This window comes from Oncorhynchus masou, chromosome 7 (assembly GCF_036934945.1).
Source record: "Oncorhynchus masou masou isolate Uvic2021 chromosome 7, UVic_Omas_1.1, whole genome shotgun sequence".
Lineage (NCBI taxonomy): Eukaryota > Metazoa > Chordata > Actinopteri > Salmoniformes > Salmonidae > Oncorhynchus > Oncorhynchus masou.
In genome coordinates, this window is record NC_088218.1 from 11110915 (window position 1) to 11127396 (window position 16482).

The 16482-nt window shown below is 45.6% G+C and overlaps 1 protein-coding gene and 1 long non-coding RNA gene across 2 annotated transcripts; one reads left to right on the top strand and one right to left on the bottom strand.

Annotated features, from left to right (window-relative positions):
* The first annotated feature begins 211 nt into the window (after positions 1-211).
* On the top strand, positions 212-811 carry LOC135543008 (uncharacterized). Its single transcript, XR_010456167.1, has 4 exons — positions 212-288; positions 333-438; positions 494-550; positions 719-811. It is a non-coding gene; the product is annotated as an uncharacterized LOC135543008 (long non-coding RNA).
* A 2471-nt stretch (positions 812-3282) lies between these two features.
* LOC135543268 (sodium/potassium-transporting ATPase subunit beta-233-like) lies at positions 3283-15796 on the bottom strand. The gene is made up of 6 exons (XM_064970409.1): positions 15548-15796; positions 9869-9997; positions 7842-7997; positions 5307-5491; positions 5001-5084; positions 3283-4737 (listed from the first exon to the last, which is right to left on the bottom strand). Exons 1-6 carry the CDS (start codon positions 15636-15638, stop codon positions 4477-4479), a joined length of 906 nt encoding a protein of 301 aa, XP_064826481.1. The 5' UTR covers positions 15639-15796; the 3' UTR covers positions 3283-4476.
* Positions 15797-16482: the final 686 nt, after the last annotated feature.

The window sequence follows — 16482 nt, forward strand, 5'->3', positions numbered from 1 at the left end:
GTGTGTGTGTGTGTGTGTGTGTGTGTGTGTGTGCGTGTGTGCGTGCGTGCGTGCGTGTGTGCGTGTATTTACGAGTGCTGTGGCCTACTGTATGTGCATCAGTGAATAGTATGTGTGTTGTGATAATGATGTTAAAGAGAGTGTGTGTTGTGATGAGGTTAGAGAGAGTGTGTGTTGTGATGAGGTTAGAGAGAGTGTGTGTTGTGATGAGGTTAGAGAGGGTGTGTTGTGATGAGGTTAGAGAGAGTGTGTGTTGTGATGAGGTTAGAGAGAGTGTGTTGTGATGAGGTTAGAGAGGGTGTGTTGTGATGAGGTTAGAGAGGTTAGATGAGGTTAGAGAGAGGGTGTGTTGTGATGATGTTAGAGAGGGTGTGTTGTGATGAGGTTAGAGAGAGTGTGTGTTGTGATAATGTTAAAGAGAGTGTGTGTTGTGAAGAGGTTAGAGAGATTGTGTGTTGTGATGAATGTTAAAGAGAGTGTGTGTTGTGAAGAGGTTAGAGAGATTGTGTGTTGTGATGATGATGTTGAAGAGAGTGTGTGTTGTGATGAGGTTAGAGAGAGTGTGTGTTGTGATGAGGTTAGAGAGAGTGTTGTGATGAGGTTAGAGAGAGGGTGTGTTGTGATGAGGTTAGAGAGAGTGTGTGATGTGATGAGGTTAGTGTGTTGTGTTGTGAGGTTAGAGAGAGTGTGTGTTGTGATGAGGTGTGTGTTGTATGAGGTTAGAGAGAGTGTGTGTTGTGATGAGGTTAGAGAGAGTGTGTGTTGTGATGAGGTTAGAGAGGGTGTGTTGTGATGAGGTTAGAGAGAGTGTGTGTTGTGATGAGGTTAGAGTGGGTGTGTTGTGATGAGGTTAGAGAGAGTGTGTGTTGTGATGAGGTTAGAGAGGGTGTGTGTTGTGATGAGATTAGAGAGGGTGTGTTGTGTTGTGGTGGAATGAGAATCTAGATAGTTTCCCAACCCAAGACCATGGGCCTCAGGTAAGCTAAACTCTAGTGTTGTCTGTCATGGCTCTGTCCTCTGTTTCCTCTGTTCTTCTCCCAGTGTCCTCTAAAGGCCCCTCCTCTCTGCAGTGCCCTGGCTCCTGGCCCACAACAGGTTCCCGGCCACTCATCTCACACACTGTCTCATTAAGCTATCACCTGCCTGCCCGCCTGCCCGTCGCCTAGTTGGCTGACACTGTGCTGGGACCTCCGTCCGCCATGCCCCCGAGGCTAGCGCCTGCTCCCGCCACCGGTCACAAGATACGCCTCTGTCTGGAGATGTATCCCCATACAGGAGCCTGAAACAGAACCCCACTGTTGGGCCGCTGCCTCTCCTGTCCTGGTCACCCCGGCTACTTAATGTAATTACAGAAAGGGAAGCTATCCAGGTCTCAACATGCAGTTAAAAATGATACCCTATACCCTATACAGTGCACTACTTTTGACCAGGGGTAGTGCACTATATAGGTAATAGGGTACGATTTCAGATGCAAACAGGCAGTCAGTTCACCAGACAGTCTACGCTGCCTGGACACCCTCACCCTGTCACAGCATTACTGAGACGGTTGGAAAATGCACCGTCACTCCACTCCTCATTTGAGGTCCCGGTGGCAAACACACAGGGCTCCCATTCATAAAAGCCTTTCTGATGGAAAACCCAAATAGAGTTGCTGGGATTAAGTTTCAGCTGCTGCGTGTGTTAGAGACAAACTCCAAGAGGAGGAACCTGCAGTGGTGGAGTAACTGACAAATGAGGCAACACGTTTCTGGAGGACTTCTTCCAATACACACAGGTGTTCGGCGCATGCTAGATAGCTCATTAGCACAGGCGGTCCCTCTGTCTTCCATCATTTCTTTGGTAAACACGCGCTGTAACCTGGCGATATGGCCGTGTGGGAACACTAATCCAAACGCTATAAAGGTGTTTATCAATTTACCTTTTTGTTTTTATAAAATGATTTCTTGCTGATATGAAAGATGAGGTCCTGATGAGTGTTAATGTTCAGACCGAGTGTTGGGGCTCTTAAAACTCCCCAATACAGTAGACACCTTCGTCCAATGACTTGTGTACAGAAATGGGCCTGAGAGTCATGATCAAGGACTAGTCCTTTCCACATTGGCTCTCGAGTGGCGCAGTGGTCTAAGGCACTGCATCTCAGTGCTAGAGGTGTCACTACAGACCCTGGTTCAATTCCAGGCTGTTTCACCGTGATTGGAAGCCAATTGGCCCATCGCCGTCTGGTTTAGGGTTTGGCTGGGGTAGGTCGTCATTGTAAATAAGAATTTCTTAATTGACTTGCCTAGTTAAATAAAACATTTTTTTTTAAAGAATGAGCAGCATGGTTTTAGTCAGTCACCCAGGTGATGTGTCTTAAGCCTGGAGGCTAGCTGAGCTGTGGTAGCCATGGCAGTAGTCTCTCAGGAGAGGAGCTGCAATAACCATGGCAGTCTCTCAGGAGATGAGCTGTGGTAACCATGGCAGTAGTCTCTCAGGAGAGGAGCTGCAATAACCATGGCAGTCTCTCAGGAGATGAGCTGTGGTAACCATGGCAACTGAGGCTAGTAGTGAAAAAAAATCATAATATCCCTTACTTAGCATTGACAGCTCTCTGTAACATCCTTGATTTGTAGGTGGTTTGTAGTCTTTTCCAAGCCGACAACGCAACAAGAAAATAATCATTTGACAAGCGGTTTCTCTATTGTCATGTTGTTGCAAAGAAAACCCCCCACAAAACAGGTCAAATCAAATCTTCTGAAATGCAGTTGACCTTGAGTCATTAGCAATAAGAAAACAGAGGAAGGGCAGATGCACCAAGGGGAGCTGGTTTGGCAGCCCTTATTCCTCCCTGATCTGTTAGCATCTGGTTAGAGTTGATAAGGAGTTCGTTTGGATGAAGATGGTCTCCTTTTAATTAAGCACATTTCAAATCTAACAAGTGTTTTTGCAGGGTTTAAAATACACAAACAACCCTTTTCCTTGCCAATCCTCACTACTCCTCTCTGAACACTAGCTACTACCAGACTGTGTCACTGAACAATCCCAGACTAGGGTAGGAATACAACGGTCTGATGTGGTTCCATTTCCATCGTCACTGATCTGAAAGGACAGGGAAGGTCACAGCAATAAAGCATTATAGCTAGGGGTTATAGCTAGGGGTTTGTCCTTTCACCTGTCTTGTTCTTTCAGATCAGTGCATATTGAAAGGAAATGAGACAAGGAGAGGACTCCACTTTAGACTCATGTGGTGTGTCCTTACAGCAGGGTATTGGTCTTGTTTGAGAGAGACTGGAATAAAGAAAGTTGTGTTATCATTTTATTTCAGGTTTTGTTCTTCCTGGGATTAAATAAATGACAAGAGGGGATGAGAACTCCTGATAACGGGACTGATGTTAGACATTGACGTTTAGCACTTAACATCGACAAGAAATCCTAAAAACACGGGGTACAGCACTGCTTCTGAGAAGATTCTCAACTTGGACCAGTGACTTTGGTTTGTATTTATACATTACACTTTTCTGCAGAAAAAATTAAATTAAAAAAAATACAACCACATAAATATAAAACTCCTTCCACCATGTAAAATGGCTAAAACATTCATCAGAAAGTTACACCACGTTGTGAGATGACGTGACGTAATTGAGCAAAACAATCATCTTTAAAAAGCAGAGTTAGCACCGTTGCCGTACAAAAGGCAAAAGTAGCCTAACAACCTGGAGACAACTCGACATTAAGAGTGAATCAAACAGAACAAAAGGAAGTAAAAGCCTGAAACAATAGCGTAATAAAACCCTTATCCCACATTTAAGTGATTCTAAAAGAAAAGCGATGTGAAAATTCTCACAATCAATCAGACAAAGGCAAAAATAAGGAAAGAGTAAGGAAAGAGTAGGCCTAGTTCCCTGGAGTGCAGCCTTTTTCCTCACACGGGTCAGGAGAGATCAGAGTACCGTGTCAATATTTTTAAATTATTAAGTATTCATATATAGTATATACACATCTTGGACTGCTAAAGCTTGCTCACATAAGTAAACAGGTTACAACATGGCTTGGAAAGGACCAATGTATGCGACTACTGCACTGTACACTCCAAAAATATGTATAGAAACCACACAAGGCAGCAATACGGAGGGGGACAAAACACTGCTCGCTACACATCAGTAGTGGAATTACAATTTACAGTCAAATGAAACATGTCCCCATGGCTCAAGGAATATTATTCATTTACAGTAGAATAAATACTTTATGCTATTGCTACTCCTCCTGCGACTTACATTCTAACCCTAGACAGAAGCAGAGAAGCCAGTGTAAAGCAGACAGATGAAGTGTCGTCCCGTATGAGTTTAGTTCAAGACTAGTTGTGATTTATTTTATTTTTTTTACTTAACTTCGTATTTCCACCCCAACTCCCTTTCCTAAATTATTTTGTTACTTTTGAGAAATGGTTGGGGAGGGAGAGGGGGCAGGAGAGAAAAAGTGCTATGAACCTAACTGTGGTCATAAGTTGGTGACAGTGAATTTAACGTCAAATTTTCCTTGGAACTTGTCCTTCTCGCTGTAGCCAATGTTCTCTCCGTAGGCTCTGCACTCGATGCGCAGCTCGGTGTTCATGGTGAGGTTGACGAACTGGAGGGCCACTAGGGGCTGCAGGTACTGGGGGTGAAGCAGCTTGCCGTAGTAAGGGTAATACTGGAGGGGGAAACCTTCCCCGATGCCGTAGTACTTCACCTCACCCATCTTACCGGCGTCCTCCTCTCTCTGCAAAGAGATTGGGTGAGACAGTCAAAAGGAGAAAGACGGTGCTATTTTGGTCATTCTGACATCTGACCTTCACCCAGAAACACATTTACAATGCCTGGTTTAGTGACAGAACGGGGACTATTCCTCGAAATGAACATTCCCCATTCAAGTCAACATTCCCTTAGGCTTCAATGTTGCTTTACTGACTACTGTCAACTGACATTGGAATGATCAATTGTGATTCGATGTTGTTCCATCAAATTCTGTCTGGCGTACTGTACCTTGTTGGTGCAGAAGATGGGCATGACGTTGGGCTGGACCTTGGTCTGGGCTCCCTCAGGGATGCTTTCATTGGAGCTGGGGGGCTGAAAGAATGGAAGACAGGTACACAGTGAGCGAGGAGGCAAAACAATCTGCTAAAAACAGTAACACTTTTACAGAAGAAAGTTTATGTAGATTTAGTATTCAATAATGTACTACTACTTTGGGGGAAATATGCATAAACTAACAACCAGGGGCCACTGGAAATATCAAAGTGACCAGTTTGTATAAGAGGTCAACTTTTCATATGTCCTTAGGATATTTACCCGTGGCCTGAAGTTGACGATCCTGTTGAGCTTGACGATCAGGCAGGGTTTTCCTTCCTTGAAGCCAAAGTCTCTGTCTTCCATGCCGGAGCAAGGCCCAAGCCAGTTCCTCTGGAAGCGACAGGCCTTCCTGATCCCCACATCACTCTCCAGGTCACCACGGTTCTTATAGTCTTCCGGTTGCTCTGAAGGCAGGAGGAGGAGAAATCACAAATAAACAACTGAGCACAGGAAGCCACAGCTGCTCGCTTCAACTAATTCATCAAAAACAAATTACAAAAAAACACCTTCTCTCTGAAGCCAATACACAATGCCATGCCATGCCATGCCATGTCCTGGACACTTTGTTCCTATCCCACCTGATGTTAGACCGTCAGAAAGGATTCAATAAGCAAAAGGCTAGAAGATGATGGTACCACCTCCATCTAAGTAGAGCTTCCACCACACTGAGCACCTCTTAGGTCTGTGTCATGGCAAGGGGTTAGACTAGGAGCTAGGGGTAGGCTCTAGGAGCTAGGGGTAGGCTCTAGGAGCTAGGAGCTCACTAGGAGCTTAGGACTCTAGGGGTGTCATGGCAAGGGGTTAGACTAGGAGCTAGGGGGGGTAGGCTCTAGGAGCTAGGGGTAGGACTAGGAGCTAGGGGTAGGACTAGGAGCTAGGGGTAGGACTAGGAGCTAGGGGTAGGACTAGGAGCTAGGGGTAGGACTAGGAGCTAGGAGCTAGGGGTAGGACTAGGAGCTAGGGGTAGGACTAGGAGCTAGGGGTAGGGCTAGGGGTAGGAGCTAGGGGTAGGAGCTAGGGGTAGGACTAGGAGCTAGGGGAATGGGCTAGGGGGTAGGAGCTAGGGGTAGGAGCTAGGGGTAGGGGCTAGGAGGGGTAGGACTAGGAGCTAGGGGTAGGACTAGGAGCTAGGGGTAGGAGCTAGGAGCTAGGGGTAGGAGCTAGGAGCTAGGGGTAGGACTAGGAGCAGGACTAGGAGCTAGGGGTAGGAGCTAGGAGCTAGGGGTAGGACTAGGAGCTAGGGGTAGGACTAGGAGCTAGGGGTAGGAGCTAGGGGTAGGACTAGGAGCTAGGGGTAGGAGCTAGGGGTAGGGCTAGGGGTAGGGGGGGTAGGAGCTAGGGGTAGGAGCTAGGGGTAGGAGGGGGCTAGGGGTAGGAGCTAGGGGTAGGACTAGGAGCTAGGGGTAGGAGCTAGGGGTAGGAGCTAGGGGTAGGAGCTAGGGGTAGGAGCTAGGGGTAGGAGCTAGGGGTAGGAGCTAGGGGTAGGAGCTAGGGGTAGGAGCTAGGGGTAGGAGCTAGGGGTAGGAGCTAGGGGTAGGGGCTAGGGGTAGGAGCTAGGGGTAGGGCTAGGGGGTAGGAGCTAGGGGTAGGAGCTAGGAGCTAGGGGTAGGAGCTAGGGGTAGGAGCTAGGGGTAGGAGCTAGGGGGGTAGGAGCTAGGGGTAGGAGCTAGGGGTAGGAGGAGCTAGGGGTAGGAGCTAGGGGTAGGACTAGGAGCTAGGGGTAGGACTAGGAGCTAGGGGTAGGACTAGGAGCTAGGGGTAGGAGGGGTAGCTAGGGGTAGGACTAGGAGCTAGGGGTAGGAGCTAGGGGCTAGGGGCTAGGAGCTAGGGGTAGGAGCTAGGAGCTAGGGGGGGGCTAGGAGCTAGGGGTAGGAGCTAGGGGTAGGGCTAGGGGCTAGGGGTAGGACTAGGAGCTAGGGGTAGGGCTAGGGGTAGGAGCTAGGGGTAGGGGAGCTAGGGGTAGGGACTAGGGCTAGGGGTAGGAGCTAGGAGCTAGGGGGGGCTAGGGGTAGGAGCTAGGGGTAGGAGCTAGGGGGGGTAGGGCTAGGGGTAGGGGTAGGAGCTAGGGGTAGGAGCTAGGAGCTAGGGGTAGGAGCTAGGAGCTAGGGGTAGGAGCTAGGAGCTAGGGGTAGGAGCTAGGAGCTAGGGGTAGGAGCTAGGGGTAGGAGCTAGGGGTAGGAGTAGGGGTAGGACTAGGGGTAGGAGCTAGGGGTAGGACTAGGGGGGGAGGAGCTAGGGGTAGGAGCTAGGGGTAGGAGCTAGGGGTAGGAGCTAGGGGTAGGGCTAGCTAGGGGTAGGAGCTAGGGGTAGGAGCTAGGGGTAGGACTAGGAGCTAGGGGTAGGAGCTAGGAGCTAGGGGTAGGAGCTAGGAGCTAGGGGTAGGAGCTAGGGGTAGGAGCTAGGAGCTAGGGGTAGGACTAGGGGTAGGACTAGGGGGTAGCTAGGGGTAGGAGCTAGGGGTAGGAGCTAGGGGTAGGGAGCTAGGGGTAGGAGCTAGGGGGTAGGAGCTAGGGGTAGGACTAGGGGTAGGACTAGGGGAGCTAGGGGTAGGAGCTAGGGGTAGGACTAGGGGGAGCTAGGAGCTAGGGGTAGGACTAGGAGCTAGGGGTAGGAGCTAGGGGTAGGAGCTAGGGGTAGCTAGGGGTAGGAGCTAGGGGGTAGGAGCTAGGGGGTAGGACTAGGGGGTAGGAGCTAGGGGGTAGGACTAGGGGGTAGGACTAGGGGGTAGAGAGCGGAATGGAACACTTCCTGTACCTCCACAATCCTCGTATTTCATCTGGTCCCGCTGTTTGTCGTCGTCGTACATAACCAGGAACTCTCGCATGGCCTTGGTGTAAGTCAAGTAGGTCTCCACATCATTCAAGTTGAAGGCGATCTCGGATTTGTCGGAGCGTGGGGTGTGTGACAGGCCTGAGAACAGACAGTCTCCATCAGTTTCAATGTTACAGAAGTGAAGTACTATTAGCAATGCACACTTTTATAATAGGACAATAATGTTTCAGTGGACTTGTGGCCATTCTATTTACTCTAACTCACAACAGTACTGAGTATGAAACCAGTTGAGAACAGTCAGTGTAATTTGCTTTCTAATGAAGTCTTTCAGTGAGGCAGTCATCCATTGAAGAGTCCACACTTTGGAAAACAGTCTTGAAGAGGAAGACAAGGTGAATCCCTGTCATTGTTCTTAGCAGGAAAGACAGGTCAGTAAAAGGGAACAGCCCATTTCAAACAAAAGACAACTGTCTCTATGCTACGACACAAGATCCAAAATACATCCACCCCCATTCTCTTCTACTTCCTTATTTACAACCAGCCCAGCCCCCACGCTAAGTTCCATCTTTCATGACCAGAAAACTAAAGAGAACTAACTGGACGGAGTGAGGTGAGTGGTCTGAAGAGAGTAATGCTTCTCTCCTCTGTCAGCTTGTGAGATAAAGACAGTCAGACTCTTCTTTCTGCTTGTTAGAGCCATCAGGCGTCCTCTTCATTGTGAAGACATGGCCCAGTTATCAGGCCTCCTGTGGAAAGTAACGCACTATCAACGCCTAGCAACCTCTCCTAATGGAGGTTCCCCGAGCAGACGATGGCTATATATAAAACCGGACAGACATGACTGGGATACTGGCTTTAGACCCAATTCAAATGCAGCTTACATGTCTTTGACAATGTCATGGTTGAAAACACCAACAGGAAAGGGTTAATGCTCTGTGGAAGGGCACTGGTGCTGTGGGATTGGGTTGTGTTGTGTAAGGGGAGAAAATAAAGTAGAGAATAGCATCTGCCGTTGACAGTTTACCACAGAGCTCTCCCTGGTAAAGGAAGCAGGCAATGTCTACCAGAACGTCACGGTCTGTTTTAACTCTAGTCAAAGGCATCAGGAGAGTGCTCTGTTAGGGGACCACACTGTAAAGTTCACAATTAGCACTTTTCCCTCCATGTCACACCCACATAATCAGAACAGACTCCAGCGAAACTGACTAAGCCTCTCAGAAAGAGGAAACTGTGGAGAAAGACATGAAATATGCAACGTCCAATAATGGGGAACGGGAACAGTTCTCGTTCTTTAAACACTACACTCCCTAACAAATTGGGAAGAGAGGCCTCTGCCCATGTGGGAGGCCTTTAGGGAAATTGAGACACTTGACCGACCCACTACCTACACCAAAATGTCCAATATGACATGAGCGTTTAAACAGTAAGAAAACAGTAACACGTCAAGGATTCAGTTCACTACTAGACCCAAGTTCATTTTGACAGAAGCACTTCTGTACGTCTTTGCCAAAAATCGAATTTCACCCGTTTGTTATTGGACGTAAGCATACTACTGTACAAGCTAGCCTAAATGAGCCAGGGCCATAGACACTGAACCAGTATCAAAATAGTTCCACATGCTGCATGCATGGATGACACCCACCGTTTACTTGAAAGACAAGAGTCCTCTGTGTTAGACCTCAAAACGGCACTGTGCCGGCCTGCTCTCTGGCCCATACAGTGCTAATGTCAATTCAGCTGATCTCCCAGTGGGACTCCCTTAACGAGTTAAAGTGTGAAATTCAATAGGATGTTTGACGGACATAACCCACCCCTCTGAGATATACAAACATGCATGTTAGACTCTGGCTGCAGCCCAAATTGCATCCTATTCCCTACATATTGCACTACTTTTGACCAGTGGGTAGGGAATAGGGTGCCAATTCAAACAAAGCCACTGTGGTTGGACACCATCTCTTATCCCCAGGCAGCAGTAGTGGCTCAGTGTCTAGTGTTCAGTGATACCTTACCTGGGGGAGCAACTCTGTCTTGCCAGGTGGGTTTGTAGTTACTGAGGGTGAGAAGCAAGGCCTGGATGGTGCCGATGAATACTCCAGCCAGAAAAGCATAGAAGATTAAGTAGAACCCTAGAATTTTAACTGTAAAAGGAGAGAGAGAGAAAATGGGTCATCACCATGCAAAAGATGTGTAGGACAGATGATTGTGACACACCTTTATTTCCTTAAAAAAACAAACTAGAAACACCAGTGATGCCATGAAATGAAGATCTGGTTGTTATGTTGTTGACAAGGTCCATTTCCACTCATTCAATTGAGTCATACAAAAAGCCACATACAGAACTCCAGCATTCCGCAATTGCAGAATGTTAAATCTGCTCTGAAAAACAAGGAACATTCCCCATAATGAAGTCCTAAGTCCAACCTTAGTATTACTGCAGTAGTTAAGAATCTGCTCAAGTCAACACAACCCTGCCACCCTAACCAGCCCTGCAGAGCCAGTGTGTACAGTACGCTAAACACCGCAGACATGTAGACTGAGACAAGAAGGGTACAGCTTAAGAAAGAGAAACAGCAAGTCTGCCTATTGTGTCGTCAGACGAGTGTTTCCTCAGTGTTCCAATTCCATCTCATGCGTGTCTATCCTATCGTCAAACCTCAATAGACTGCCCAGTCATTGCCCATTGCACCACAACACTATCAAACATATTAAAAATTAGATAAATAGATTGGCTGGCTCTACTACTAATCCAAGCCCACCTGATTTCTACTTTAAGCTTCCTGGTCCGTACACAGACTATCCATAACTGGAATAAGTCCCAAATGGCACCCTATTCCCCATGTAGTGCCCTGGTCAAAAGAAGTGTACAATATAGGTGAAAAGGGTGCCATTTGGGATGCACACCTGGGCTCAGTGATACCTATACAGGTAGAATGCATGCAGACAGAGAAGCCTGTGTCTCCTATGGAGGGAACAGGAGGTGACCTAACCACAAAGCTCCTGTTCCAAATAGTAATCCACCTATAACAGTAGACATTGTCTTGACTCTTCACTGAGGGCAGGAAAACTAAGTGTAACCAGTAGATCATACAGTAGTAGCCAGGAGAACAACTTCAGGCTTCAGAGTAAATCAAATTGTCAAAATCGTTTTTGGTTGCTCTTAAACTCAGAACCCAGAAACAAATCTCAAGCTAGCTACTCAGCTTTACTTGTTAGGCCTGTCACAAGAGACTAGGTTGCTCTAAAAATAGTGCCCACATCGCAGATCATTTATTGGTCTTAATACATTCAGGTCCCAAAAACAATGGGGGCAGTCTGCATGCTCAGCTTTTATACAAAACCTAGATACTACCCAGCTGGCACATAACGTCCTGAGAACCATACAGTATGTTTCTTAGAGCTTGGTGAGAGTGTGGTTGTGCTATGGCTATTTTGCATACAACCTTCCCACAACATTCTGGGAATGGTGCAGGATACCCAGATAGTATAACATTCTGAGAACCATATGTTTTAGGTGGGAATTTCAGTACCTACCTATTTAAAGTAATGTTCCCAAATTGTTTAGAGAACGCTAAATTTAGGGGCACTGTTGCAGAAATCACGTCGCCTTTTCCTGGTTGCTAAAATAGTTTGCGAATGAAACAAGCAAGCATAGTGTAGAGAATCATTGTACCATCTAAACCACTGTGAAATATATTTTCCATAAACAAAAATACTATCTTTTCAGTTGGTGTACAAAACTGACAGTGAAAACAAAACTTAAGAACAGAAAGCATAGAAATATCACACATGGAACAGATCTAACACATCTTAGACTTGCTTTCAATGAGAATGACAGATATGTGAATTTGGTCAGGTTGCCCAAAGAGATACGTATTGCAGCTTCAAGAAACAACGTTCTTCTGTGGAAATGTAAGTACTTATAAAAGTAAATAAAAACGTATTCTACAGGTTTCCTCATAGTTCTATTTTAAGTCATGTTCCCAGAACATTAAGAAAACTTTCTTTGAACGTTTACTAAAGTTATTTAAAAACATACATTCCATTCTCAGCATAAACAAAACTATCCTCTATCTTGTTAAGTGTGCTGGTCACACCCACTAATTGGCCACATCTGGTCTTAAATGAGTGCTCGCTTCCTTTAAAATGGAGGTTTGTTTAAATAGACTAAAGTGAACAGCTTTGTACGAGTTAAAAAAATAATAAAAAAATAAAAAAAACATGCTAGCTGCACTAATTCCATGGCTAGAGAACAGAAGATCATAGGGTCAAATATCAATGACACCATGCCACAATACATTTTTAAAACTTTTGCATTTGAATGATTAATGCCTAAGAAAATGAATTCACGTGTCCGATCTGTGCTTGGAGTTCAACACAGTTAAGCTAGCAGTGTTACTCTTATTGAAACATGTTCTTAGAATGTTATTTAATTACCTTCAAATAACCTAGAATTTCCATTCTCAGAACATTAATAAAACCTTCCAGGAAAACTTCCAGGGAACCATAGAACATTCACAGAACCTCCCTACAACCTTAAAAAGAAAAGATATACATTCCCAGAACATGTGAACTGTTTACTTCCATTCTCAGAACATTTTTTATTATTACTTTCAGTATTACAGGTCAGGAAACATTATTTCGTAATCAGAACCAATGGGAAACCAAAAACGTAACGTTCCCACAACTTCCAAGGAACCAAAATGTGCTAGCTGGGATATGCATAAAACCAGCACAGGTATACAGGTCCAGAATGAGAAATCATAGGCCCGGGGTTTTGGTATATTGAAATCTGCAAAAGGCAAACCAACAGCCACAACCAACCATAGAATTATAATCCATAAATGGCAGGTCTCACTAAAGTCAGGACTGGCATTCATTGCTAGTGTATCCTTGAATTTAACAGTCAGTCAAATTGCCAAAGTAAGAGGTTACGAAACCCTTCTATGGATTATATGTCTGTCTATGGCCGCAACTGTACATTTGGAGCACGCTGCCCAAACTGCAGCCTTCCCGACTGTAGGTACACCGCTAACTGCCAAAATAAAGGAAACACTTAAGTAAACGAGGGATACAAAGTACATCTTATGGTGTAGGGTGCATTTTCCTGGCATGGATAGGTCCACCTGTAGAATCTATGCAAAGGCGCATTGAATCTGTTCTGGCAGCTCGTGGTGACCCAACACCCTTTATGTTGGCGTTTCCTTTATTTTGGTCTGTGCTCGTGCTAAAACTTAATCCACAGTTTTTTTATAAAACTATACATTTTCTGTGGCTAAATTATGCGCTCTGGTGGATTTCAAACATTGAGAGTAGGGCTCCTGTGGTTGGATAAAACATGATTTATTTTTTATTATATAAATACATTTTTAAAAGGCATCTTGGACCCGCTACGGGCTTGGGCCCTGCCCCTGACTCACAATTGACCAGTCACATTTATTTAATTATGCAGTTTATTTTTATTAATCAGTTACCCAATCAAGGTAGCCCCCCCCCCAGTTACCCACATGGGCCTCATACCGCGTCTCCTCCCACCATCTGATGACTAGTAGAGCGGCAGCAGCAGTCTACACTCATTGAGAGCGGGCTCTTGAGTCCTGTGGTTGGCAGTTGCAGTAAAAAGATATACACCACACACACACATATATTTTAATATTATTTTTTGTAAAACTTAATATTATTTTGCTTCCTCTTGGCCCCCCCACAGGCTTGGGCCCAGGGACTTCAGCCCCGGTAAGCCCCTGCATTAAGCCAGCCCTGCAGGTACAGTGCATGTTAGTCATTTAGCAGAGGCGCTTATACAGAGCGACTTACGGGAGAAATGATGGTTAAGTGCCCTGCTCAAGGGCACATTGACAGATTTTTACGTAGTCGGCTCGGGATTTGAACCAGCAACCGTCGGTTACCATCCGAACGCTCTTAACCGCTAGGTTAACTGCTGCCCCGAGTCCAGCCATAGTACTAGTACAGTATTAGAATCTCCTCAAGTCACCCCCAACCCTGCTGTCCCCACCAGCCCGCAAAAATACTACTGTATAGGCCCAGTGGTGCCCCAACCCACCAAACCTGCAGAGCTAGTACTGTTTTGGCCTAGTGGTGCATAAGACAATGTCAAAAGGTCACATCTTATAGGAGACAGCAGTTCCCTTTCAATCAATTACGCAGGACTTAAGATGTCGCCTGTTCCTTGGCAAAATTATAAGGACATCACAACCACCCAGTGTCTTATCCAGATCATGTGTTTTCCCTGATCACAACTGGCCGGTACAAGGGTGCGTACATTATCCATATTATAGACGAGGGTTCAATATCTCCTCTCTCTCCATGCATCACACCAGATAAAACATATGTTCCTGCATTGTAGACAGATTAAATTAATCATGCAAGTGGCCGAATGGAGACGAGTCATCATTAAAGTCATGGATAGTGTCACACACACACATTGTACAAAATTATGCACCACTTAAATTGGATGGATGAGGAGCACCAGTGTTGGTTGGAGACATGTTGAATGGGTGGGTTTGGGGGAGTGGGGTTGGAGGCTCACTTCTTTATGTTTCCTTCTCATTTTATTGAACTGAATATTAAATTATATGTTGTGCTTGTAACCCCCCCACCAAACAAGAAAAATTACAAAATAAAAAATATGGTCACCACAAAAATGAAAAGATCCAAAATGAGTTTTGGCCTTGAGATAATACACACAAAACACAGTTGAAGTAAATGACCAAACCAACCAACTTGAGGGCGTTAGTTAAATAAGCAAAATTGCAACATGAATTGTCGGTCAGCTGGTCATCCTCTGAATACCGAAAATGTAGGGTAGTTGAGTGACATTGAAACGAGGGAAGACATGGGTGCAGATAGAAACGAAAAAAAGTAAAATTAGTCTAGTTAATACATTTCCATTGTTAATTAAAGTGACACAGTATCCACATCGAATAGTAACACAAGATGGAATGTCCTCTCCATAATTCCAAGTAGGCCCCATCACCTTGAATCACCTTGGACTATGATGCATTTTTAACCCTTTGATTGTGTCATTTTACATCGGAAATTAAACTAAGTCTCTACAGCATGTGCATATGGTGTAATTCCATCCTAATACTTATAGATCATGTTACTGCGATGGAGAGTTCTCGTCTTCTTCCAGGCATAGGCGGCTGCGTCTCTGCAGTGTGATCAACTAGCCTACTGTACTATTAGGACTCGAACCTTTAGAATAACATGTTCTAATAATGCATTATGCATATTCCCACCACCGTGTTTCAACGACCTATTTGGATTCTCATACTGAAGATGTGCGAACCCATCTTTACTTGGAACAGTCGGTAGGCTGTCATTTTGAATAAGGCAGTAGGTTCCTAGCAAGGACAGTGAAATAGGAGCAAAAACTGGTCGCATGTTCACCGTATGCTATTACTCACAACACAGACATGGAGAGCTATGAACAACGAGTGGCGATGGGCAATGATATGGAGTCGGTGACACCGTACCATTGTAGCACACATTGCTGCAAAGTCAAATCAAACAGGTGCTATGCACCAAGATTACATGAAGACTCGGTGCGCGTTCCATACTGCCCAATAGAAGTTCGATCGTGCCATATGAGATCCATCACAATTTCGATTAAAACCTCCGGCCACAATGGCCAATTACCGTGATCATAAATATCAGAATTGCATACTTACACCAACTCCCCCCTGTGCGTCCACAAAATTCCCCCTTGTCCGAATCCCATACAAACTTCTTCCATCCACCATCGTCTTTATTCGAAGACATTTTCGACTGTGTGGTGCTCTTTCTTTATTCAGTTCCCTTCGCTTCTGTCTGCCGGTCCCTCTCCGGAGTACCAAATTCCAAAAACCGACGGACTTGTACACGGCTTGTTCCTGCGTACTCACTGCACACAGATATATCCCAGTTGCAGTCGACTCCGCCCGAAAACTATTTTAACAAGTCACCCACTAGGAGGGAGGGCCAGCTCTCGCGAATCACAAACGCGCGTCCTCTCTGCGTAATGCTATCGTTTGTGGAGAGTCGGCAGCAGGGTTTTGCTCCACCCTTGGACGATCAGAATGTCCTTTACGATGCGACCCTGCGATTTCCACAGAAGATAACTCAAATTAATAAAGATTCAGAGGCATAGTACATCTATTCACAGCACCAGCTATACATTACAAATTGCCACCATTGTCTTCATTATCTGGAGACCTAATTCACTCAAACTTGGATTTACAATGTGGGTAAACTTAAAATGTTAAAAATTACAGAAGTATGATGGCCTACCATAATTACTATTCATACTTATATGATCATCTGAGGAAGCCAAGATGACTTGGCCATTCCTCATTAACTCAATTGTAATTGGAGAAAAACACATATGATCCTTTTCTAGCACATTTGGTTCCCTTGGAAGTCGTGGGAACTTATGTTTTTGGTTTAGCTGCAACCTGAGTTTGAAGAGGCGCTGTTGCGCCTTCTTCACCACACTATCTGTGTGGATGGACCATTTCAGGTTGTCAGTGATGTACACCCCAATGAACTTTAAGCTTTTCACCCTCTCCACTGTGGCCATGTCAATGTGGATGGGGGCGTGCTCTCAGCTGTCTCCTGAAGTTCACGA

Coding starts and splice junctions, on each gene's coding strand:
- LOC135543268 (XM_064970409.1), bottom strand. CDS start 15,638: ATGTCTTCGAATAAAGACGATGGTGGATGGAAGAAGTTTGTATGGGAT. Junction 7,998..9,868: donor AGACAGAGTTGCTCCCCCAG/GTAAGGTATCAC, acceptor GTCTGTTCTCAG/GCCTGTCACACACCCCACGC. Junction 4,738..5,000: donor CCATCTTCTGCACCAACAAG/GTACAGTACGCC, acceptor ATCTCTTTGCAG/AGAGAGGAGGACGCCGGTAA.